The sequence below is a fragment of the Cryptotermes secundus genome, unplaced genomic scaffold, assembly GCF_002891405.2.
Source record: "Cryptotermes secundus unplaced genomic scaffold, Csec_1.0 scaffold1702, whole genome shotgun sequence".
Taxonomy (NCBI): domain Eukaryota; kingdom Metazoa; phylum Arthropoda; class Insecta; order Blattodea; family Kalotermitidae; genus Cryptotermes; species Cryptotermes secundus.
Window position 1 is genome coordinate 114,171 of NW_019727429.1, and position 9,737 is coordinate 123,907.

Genomic DNA, 9,737 nt, shown 5'->3' on the forward strand with positions numbered 1-9,737 from the left:
CAGCTATATAAGGACAGGAAGGTAGGGTGGCTCAGTCTGCAGCCACTTGCTCAATCTGGTTCCTCGCTCGCGGATTTTTCTACCCTGAAGATGGAGGCGATACATTCCTCTGAAACGTCGGTTCACACAAGATCTACACGGCGCCACATCCCAGAAGACGGCATTCTTCATGGTCACCGCCGTGAGAACCTCAAACCTTATGCTATGAATATTATCTTTATATATCTCTGTCTTTAACCGCCTGCTTTGTAGCTTGCAGGAAATTAGGTATGTGAATTCTGTCACTCAGAATAGATGAACTAATCAAATTAACTGTTTTCCAGAATGTTCGACATAAGTGAGACGGGTGACATCATTCTTGTGGACATGACACTTCTCAACGGCAGTACAGTACACATGATGGCTGTGGCTACAGACAATGGGATACCTCCTAGACAGGTAGAGTAACAGCAAAACTAATTCGGTTCTCTTCCAAATTGCGATATGCCAAAATCAGATCTCACATTTAGGGTATGTCGAGCAGTCCCCTGTGCAGATTAGCGGCACATCCTTCCTATGAAGACTGTATGGGTCATAGTTAATTCCTGGGATCTTCTAGGTTGAAGCAAACCTGTTACTTTCTTGTTTGAGAAACACAGGAGATCACACAATGCATGTGTTCATGTTGTTGCTCTGGGTGCAGACGGCAGTTCCTGTTGTCGTGCACTTCCCGGAGAGCGTGGTGCAGACCGCCGGAAGTGCCAGCTTCCTGCTCATGGTAGTGTTCGGATCTCTGCTCGCCGTCCTTGGACTCATCATCATCATGCTCATCATCTACATCTACAAGCAGTAAGTCATTTGTACCAAACTTCTCAACGTCCGCATCGCACCTTCCTCAGGTTCTCCTGTAAACGTGAGAACTATAGGCCGGCCTTCAAGTAAATCAGAGCTGTTTCATTGCCGTCTTTTCCAGTTCAGTGTACATAAGTGTCTTCTAATATCATCCGATTTTAAATTACCTCTGTAGTTGTCATAGTGTCGTTAAATAATTCATTAACCAATTAACAACAAGTCTGCATGATTCGATGCTCTCACAGCGGTGCTCTATCTTCTAGGATATAACCCTGTGTAATCCGTTGAAAGTTAACAGACGTTTCAGGGGAACATGTCGCCTCTATCTTCAGGGTCGAAGAATATGCCAAGGAAGAAACCAAAGTGAAAGCAGTTGGCAAGCTCTGAAGATGGAGGCGATATTTCTCCGAAACGTCGGTTGATTTTCAGCTGTCTACACGACATTATATCCCAGAAGACAGAATTCTTCAACACCAAGTGTGTCTTCCTGTTTTGTCCCTCTGATATTAAAACAGCTCGAGATTTGATCAATAGAGTGCAGTATTGTAACACACACATAGAATTTCTTGACCCTTAACAAATGTAACTGTTAGACTTGCATTTATGTGCCTGAATACCAAAGTTTTAGTGCAAATTGCGGGGGCAGAAAGATACTTCGAAACGTTGGTATTCATCTAGAAGCCAACCACGACCCAACAGGTATCAATCTCATTATAATATACACTGTGGCAAGTATATAAATTTAATTTATGTAAACAGTGACGTGATGAAACAGACTTTTCAAAGTCGCATTGGTTATAATAGTGACGAATGTTCTGTCCTTACAGCAAAAGGCAAAAATCCGGGAGCAGTCCAGGAACAAAAGGCTACATGAATAACCCAATACAACATGAGAAGCTCTCCTCAGGAGGGGAAGGCAAAGTGGAGAACCCCATGTTCCACGGCCAGCAGGAGGGTGGGCCCTTCCAGACCGCCACAGTGAAAAGTGAGTGAGGCACTGAGGCGAGAGTGGGAACGGTTAACCTCCTCCTCCTTCTTTCCCGGCGCTACTACCCTGTACGGACTTTGGCTTCCTCCATGGTTTCGTAACGGTCAATTTTTCCGGGGTGGGATAGTCAGCCCGACGCCCAATCCCCAACCTGGAGGACGAGGGACTATATTTTCTAGCTTTTACCCTTTGACTTGTCTGGCATGGGTGGCTGTACCTGAGGCTTACGCTTCCACCAGCAAGTCTTTCCGCGTTACCGGGAGCTGCAAACTTTCTCTCCACGATACGTCGGTAGTCCTACTACACCACATTAAATCTGTGATTTAAACTTCCTTCTAGCTTCAGCCTCTCTCGAGAGGGAGGGAGTGAGGTAAAAATCTTAAGGGTCTGAGACTTTTCATCGTCGTTACAAAATTTATGGACACCACAGCAATAAATTATCGAGGAACAACACCTTGTATTAATATGTGTAAATTGCGTAGTAGGTCACGAACGAACGAGCGAGAAGTCTTTTTTTGTATCGTGTCTACTCTGTGAATGTTAATGATATTTGTTGTGTGGGTATGTGAAGTGTATATACTCTGTAATGGATGTGGTTTACGATTGATTATTGTGCGTGTTATTCGTGGGAGACAGCGATAAACGTCAACCTTGACGCATCAATCGATTAGATGTAGAACTGAAAAAGAATATTTAAGATAGCAAGGAAAGTTAATAGTACTAAAACTCCCATAAAAAACGATTCGATTTTCTGTTGAAATTTCAGACTGTTACAATATAACCATGTAAATATTGTGGTAAAACAGTTGAACATAGGGTTCAGATTGCGACGTGCAGGACACTAAAGCAGTTTCCTTTACTCAAAATTTGCTCTGTGTAATGGCAAGGCTATTTACCAATTTTTTTAGGAACTTAGTGTCTTCATTTTCAAGGTAGAAAATGGAAGCAGTAGGTTCTTCTGAAACGTCGGTAACCACTTAGGAGAATTCACGGCATCGTAATACGGACGACCACAGATCTCAAAAAGTTTGTAAGTAATAATTTTGAAACTACACTTTATGACATATGTTTCTAGGCAATTGTACGTGTAAATATGTACAATGAGTAATAGTCATCCCAGACCTTAAATACAAAAAAAAAGTTCGATATTTGTTATTTGGGTAAAATTTCAGTTTGTCCTTTGCTGAATTAAATGTTGATTAAGCTATTAGAATGCGGTACTCTTACAGGTTCAAGTTCACACTTGTAGTGCAAACAAACAGCACATTCGGGCTTTCCTGCCGCGCATGTACGGAAGAACTACACAATGTATAAAAACACCGTTCAGTGCTTCGTCTGATGTCTGTACAAATATCTTATGGTGTTGTGACATGCTGTGCCTTATGTAATTCTGTTCAATTTAAAAGAATGTACAAAATAATATAAAATATGTGGCAAGAAAAATGAAATATACGCTATATTTATATAATTTTATTTATGTATTTTACAACAATAATAATAACGAAAGTACAAGGAATTGCCTTAGGGCTGGACCAGTTGCAAGATCCGAAATGCCATAGATAGAGAATGCCTTATTATTAGATGTCATGCTTTGCAGGATGTGAAGATGTATATTGTAGGCCATACCTTACAGTAGTCCATTTAATTGTGTTGGAAAACTTTTGAGGTAATCCTGCCCACTAACGCGTGCTGGTAAAATGTAAGGGCACATGATGCGCCAAATGGATCTCTGTGATCATTACGCAACACAAATAAAAAGTCTGTTTATTTGAATGTTACTTCAGGAACGTACATTTTCTGATGGTTATAACTTTGTAAGGAAGGCCCTCAGGATTTGTATCCATATAAAAGTAAAGTTATCCCTATAACAGACCGTGAGAGCCCAGAGGGTTGTGAAACTTCTAGGCTCCCAACTTTTGTCTAGACAATCGGCTCACAGATGGGGGTAAGTTTGGCAGCCTTACTTTCCGGCCGCTCTTTACCCGCAGGAAGATTCCTGGTACTGATTTCTGTTAGAGGCTGAGTCGAATCAAGGGCCATAGTGCGGCTGGAAGGATCAGGAAAATTGAAAAAAAAATCCACCTCATTGGGACTCGAACCCGCGACTATCAGGCTTGTAGCACAGTGCCTCAACCAACTACGCTACTGTGTGCCCCATATGTATTCATATTAAACTTCTTAATTATGTCGATATTCAGACAACATTCTGTAAAATACGGTATATAACGATGATATATTCTGTACATATATAGAAAGAGGGAGATAGACACATTATAAACCCCACGAAGCAGAGCCCTTCTTAGGAAATTGTTAGCTGATCAAGAAATGAGATATAAGAGGCCACCACTGAACCCTATCCTGAGCCATATGAATCCAGCCCACAATTTCACACCTTATTTCTCCAGATTAATTTCATTCTATCTACACTTAAGTCTTCCTAGTTTTACCATCCCTTTGGATTTCCGACAAAAATTTTGTACACATTTCTAAATTCCATGTGTGCATTATCTTACTCACCAAATGCTCCTTGACTTGAGCACCTTAAGGATATCTGTAGAAGGATAAGAATAAAAAGTTCCTCATTATGTAGGATTCTGCAGTCTCCTATTTCTTCCTCCTTTTAGGTTCAAGTATTCTTCTTAGCAGCTGGTGTCTGAAGAATGGGAGGCAAATTTCCAGCGTGGGTAACATGCCATATACATCTGTCGTCCCACTTAGCACGTACATGGATCTCATTCCTGCCAGTAGCTCTTTCTGCTATCAAAAGTAATTGATGCACAAAAACTGTAATGTCTAATGCCCTCTCACCACAGTTATCTGCATTCTGGTTGATAAATGTTGTTCAAGCAACGAGGTCACTGTGAGGTGTGAGCTGTTGGTTGGATTCTGATGCAACTCGTACAAATTTGTACAGGCATAATGGCAAGAAATACTTCCTCGAGAGGAAGCATAAGAGGAAGCTGTGCAAACCCTTTCGCCCAGGGACTGGGTTCTGCCAAACATAAAGTGGCGCCAGCTCCACCACAACTGCCAGACGACGCTAGAACATCGACGCCGACCGTCGACAACAATAACCAACCGAAGAATGGAGTCGCTTGGCCAAGCGGCTCAATCCCTCGGCGAGTCAAAAAACTCAGCTGGGACGACGAATCTTCCCAGCAGAGAAAGGTTAGTGTGCAGTCATTTCACCTGTGCTCTGTTACAAGTCATCTATAGTAGCCCAAAATATGTACTTCGGCATAATGATGCAGTTTTAAAAAGTGTTGCTTACCCTCAGATTCTCTTAGATATTAAAGTAGTCAATAGTTACAATGGGTTGGCATGAAGCTTGGTGTTTCGGCCCCAGTAACTCAAAATATTTTAAATTAATTAAAAAGATGGATCATTGGCAATCCGAAAATGCGTCAATCTGAATTGATTTAAGGTACCTAACTACATGGGAAGTGAAAAATATATCCCGGTTACCACTTGCCCCCATAACATGGATTTTTGGTTTTTGTATATACCTATAAATCTTTTAAATAAATAATTCTACTAAAATTTATTTATTGTTTATGCAAACTCCAGTAATCCAAGGTATTCGTTAATACCGAAACTGCAGAGCTTTAATTGGTTTGGATTATCGAGTATGCACTGTACAGATTTGTCTTCCTTTTCTGTTATTTTCCTCAGTGCTTCAACTTGAGAGGAAATAGCAGGACGATGGAATTGCATAACGAGGAACGTTTGTGTTACAAGACGGTTTATGATTGGCTGTGTGTAGGTTATGCAATCACAGAGGACGTCGTTCTGTGTCTGACAAAGGCACTGACTGTCAGACGGCTTGAATACCTGCACAATTTCACATTAGGGAAAATCAAATGGTTGAAAAATTAATATGGGAGTACGGAGAGGAGCAGGAGGTATTTTTGTTATTGCTAGTGGGGTGGGACTAAGTCCCTTGTACTGCGGCCGCTTCTGGCCTATTGTACCAGCCCCAGATGATAGGTGAGGGTGATTGTGGAGCAATTGGCGGAATGAAGATTGGCAGGGGAAACCGAAGTACTCGGAGAAAACCTGCCCCAGCGCCACTTTGTCCACCACAAATCCCACTTGACCAGACCCAGGGATCGAACACGGGCCGCCCCGGTGGGAAGCCAGCGACTAACCGCTTGAGCTATGGCGCGGCCCAGGAGGAGGTAAATAAGTTATAAGAGACTACATGCTGAATTTTCAACGGCCCCTTCCCCCAGTCATGTTAATTTTTACTCTTCATTGTTTAGCATTAGGGGAAATGGACGTGGAGCAAAGGCAAAAAGAAGGTAAAGCTATCGCTGTAACAGGCCGGGAAGGCCATTGGATTGTGAAAGATCGAGGCTCCCACATTATCTACACAATCGGCTCACAGATGGTGGTGAGGTTGTCAGCTTTACGCGACGGCTGCCCTTTACCCCTCAGAAAGATACCTGGTACTCATTTCTGTTAGAGGCTTAATCGACCTCTGGGCTATTGTGCGGCTGGAAGGATTAGGTAAATTTAAAAATCCATGACCTCATCGGGAATCAAACTCGCGCCCTGTAGCATAGTGCCTTCCCCAGTCACGTTAAATTTTATTCTTTATTGCATAACATTAGGGGAAATGGGTGCGGAGCAAAGATGTGAGAAATGCATATGAAATTTTGGTCAAAAAATCTAAAATAAAAACACCCCTTGAAAGACCTAAGAGTAGATGATGGAGAAATATTTAAATGAATTCCGGAGAACTAGGCTATAAGAAAGTGAACTTGAATTGTGTGGCTCAGGCCAGGATCCCATGGAGGGCTTTCGTGTTTAGGCTTCTCAAAGATGGGTTAAGTTCTGCGGAGTAAATAACACACAGTATTCGCACTTTCTAGACTATATATAGCCTGATAAGCAAATCAGATGAAAAGGCTCTTTTACTTTGCTTCATCATCATCATCATCATCATCATCATCATCATCACTGGCACGACAGCCCTTTGTGAGCCCTGGCCTTCCTCAGGATTGCTCGCCATTCTTCTCCATTCGATGCTACATTCCTCCAGTTCTTTACACCCAAAATTCTTATGTCCTGCCACACACATTCTTCCCATCTTAACCTTGGTCTTCCCACTCTCCTATTTCCTTCCGGTTGAATATTAAGTATTTTTTTAATCGTTCTATTCTCGCTGGCATGTATTGTGTGTCCAGCCCATTCAAGCCTTTTCACCTTTATAAATCCAGTGACGTCTGGTTCATTAAATAGTTTGTATAACTCATGGTTATACCTCTTCCTCCATATTCCATTTTCTTCCACTGGTCCAAAGATATATCTCAAGATCCTGCTTTCAAATATACTTAACAGTCTTTCATCCGATCTTGACAGTGGCCAGGTCTCAGAGGCATAAGATAGCACTGTTCTTATAAGTACTTTATACATCATAGTTTTGTTTGTTTTTTTTTCTTTGCTTACTTTCTTTAATTTAAATTGGCAGCTTGCAATGGACCCAGAGGTGAGTGTCACGCCACTCACAGCGCAAGAGCAGCAGTCCTCGGACCAGATGAACCTCACGGTTTATTTCTAGCACCAGCAGAACACAACTAAGCAGCTTCGCCCAAAGACAAACTCAGGAACAATTCGGTTATTCGCAAATGCTTCAGTGGTAAGAGAAGGGAAAGTGCAGTGACAGATCAAGAAATGAAAGTGCAAAGTTACTGACAAACAAGTGACAGTGAGAAAGGATGGGAACCGAAACATGATAAACAACAATGGGAGAAGTAATGAAACAATTTCTGAAATCGGGACCCACTGCTCCTTTCTTCATAATGTGGTGTGACGTGACAAAATATTCCAGTGGATCTGCGTGAAGAGTTCAGCTTTGCATGCTGATTATGCTGCACAGTTAAACGCTAGTTCAAGTAGGGTGATCACTGCACTGGCATGGAACCGACAGGCACTAATTTGACATTAGGCCTCTAAGTGTTCATTTCTGTAAGGAGTAAATTTCTCTTCAACCTGGTCTACAATTCCAGGTCATCATAGCTGAGCCTTAGCAGTGGTAGGTTTAAGATATGACCACTTCCACATCTTCAGGTGTGAAAATCACTTGTTAGAGAGCAGAGTAATAATTGGATTTGTTGAAATGCAACATTTTCAAAATTTAACAAAACCCTTAACTCTGCTTGAATATTTCTGGGTCAGTTTGTAGGCGAGTTTGCAGCCCTGCAGAATACCCATTAAGTTCGACGTCTGCCCACCCTTTGCATGAAACTACTCGAGAACCATTGGAAGGATCTTCAAGAAACTCGATATTGGATATTTTTACGGAAAATGAAGCAGCTGCTTCAATTTTCATTTACATCTGACACGATTAACGACCACTAAACCTGAAGACCTAAAATTGTTCCTGCTCTTACGTTGACCGTAACTACTTAATATTTATTGAAGGGAAATTTGCTTAAAATGAATCTTGTAGAGGCAAATTACATACATATGAAGTACAATGTACTCGTATTTTATCGCAGTTTTCAAAATTAAATTAAAGCAATATTATGGGTATATTGACCGCCTCTGTGGTCTAGTGGTCAGAGTTCCTGGCTACAGATCCAGAGATCCCGGGTTCAATTACCGGCGCTACCAAATTATCTGAGAAGTACTGAGTCTGGAACGGGGTCCACTCAGCCTCGTGAGGATAATTGAGGAGCTATTTCAAGGAAATAGTGGCTCCGGTCTAGAGAACCGAAATTAACGGCAGTGGGAATGCGTTGTGCTGACCACGCGACACCCTCTATCGGCTAACGTTGGCACTAACTTGACCGACAAGCAGCGGTCACTCGGTCGGTATAGTTCTCTTGCGGACTACAGGCCACGGAGTTTGTTTGTCCGTTTGTTTTTGTCGTAAGTGCAAACCCACTATGAACAGAAAGTTAATATGGGGCTACAGCCCAATCGCCAGCTTCTCAGTCAAAATAACTCGAATTTTAATTTTTTCATATTATTCATGCGTATACATGACAAATTAAGCGAAGCCCCCTTCTGCTAACACTGAATATACTTAACGACACATCGATAAAAGTGCCTTGCTACCAGGTTTACAACGACATCACATCTACAGTGACGTGTAGAAAGGACGTCAATTAAAGATCTCAGACAACAAGGAACCAAAACTAGTGCTATGTACATTAAGTGTTACTTTATTTCACTTCATCAGTTGAAGATGAGAATTCTATCAATGTTACTGAACATGACAGAGTGGACTTTTGTATATTAAAGTAGATTTTCGTGAAGAAAATGTATAATTTGTACCTATAGAAAATGTTTGAAATAAATATCTCTATATTTCCATTGGGTGAATGGTGCGATTTCTTCTAGGAAGCCTGTAAAAGTCTCGGGCCTGAAGTCTTGCGTACGCTTTTCAGTAGTAAAGATATAACTTAGCAGCGTGGCCAGCTGCAAAATGAATCGTGTGTGTGCACAGTCTGCGACATGGGAGGTGTAAAAATGTTCTCCTCACAACCAATTGGTTGGAGGTTGGTCTGTGAGCCCCACTTGTACGTTTACTGGAGTAAGGGCGGTTGTATTTCCTATGATATAGAGCCTGCAGGAGCATCAAGGTGATTACATCAAGCAGAAGCATGTTCTGAAAATGTTTAGTGCAGCGCCTTCATACATCCAGATTTTCTGTTACAGATTTTCCAGTTTCACCGTCCAGACCGCAGTGTTAGTATGCCCCTGACGTAATCAGGTCTCGCAAACAAGAAAACTTGTGTCAACGTGCAATGTACAAAGCGTCAGAAGTTAAACTTAATGCTACGAGAAATGTTCTCGCTTTTGGGCCGCAAATCCAAGTTATCCATAGAAGGCAAACTTCTACTATATAAATTCGTAATAAAAGCCATATGGATAAATGGTTTACAGCTATGGGGTTGCACAGAACTAT

At 41.7% G+C, this 9,737-nt stretch overlaps 1 protein-coding gene across 1 annotated transcript in view; it reads left to right on the forward strand.

Moving 5' to 3' along the window:
• Nucleotides 1-8,361, forward strand: part of LOC111864807 (protocadherin Fat 4) — a 95,147-nt gene extending 86,786 nt beyond the window's left edge. Inside the window, exons 15-19 of the mRNA XM_023852329.2 lie at nt 324-438; nt 683-828; nt 1,659-1,816; nt 4,734-4,987; nt 7,293-8,361. Coding sequence (XP_023708097.1) covers nt 324-438; nt 683-828; nt 1,659-1,816; nt 4,734-4,987; nt 7,293-7,382 — 763 coding nt within the window. The 3' untranslated portion in view covers nt 7,383-8,361. The remainder of the gene's footprint in view (nt 1-323; nt 439-682; nt 829-1,658; nt 1,817-4,733; nt 4,988-7,292) is intronic.
• Nucleotides 8,362-9,737: the final 1,376 nt, after the last annotated feature.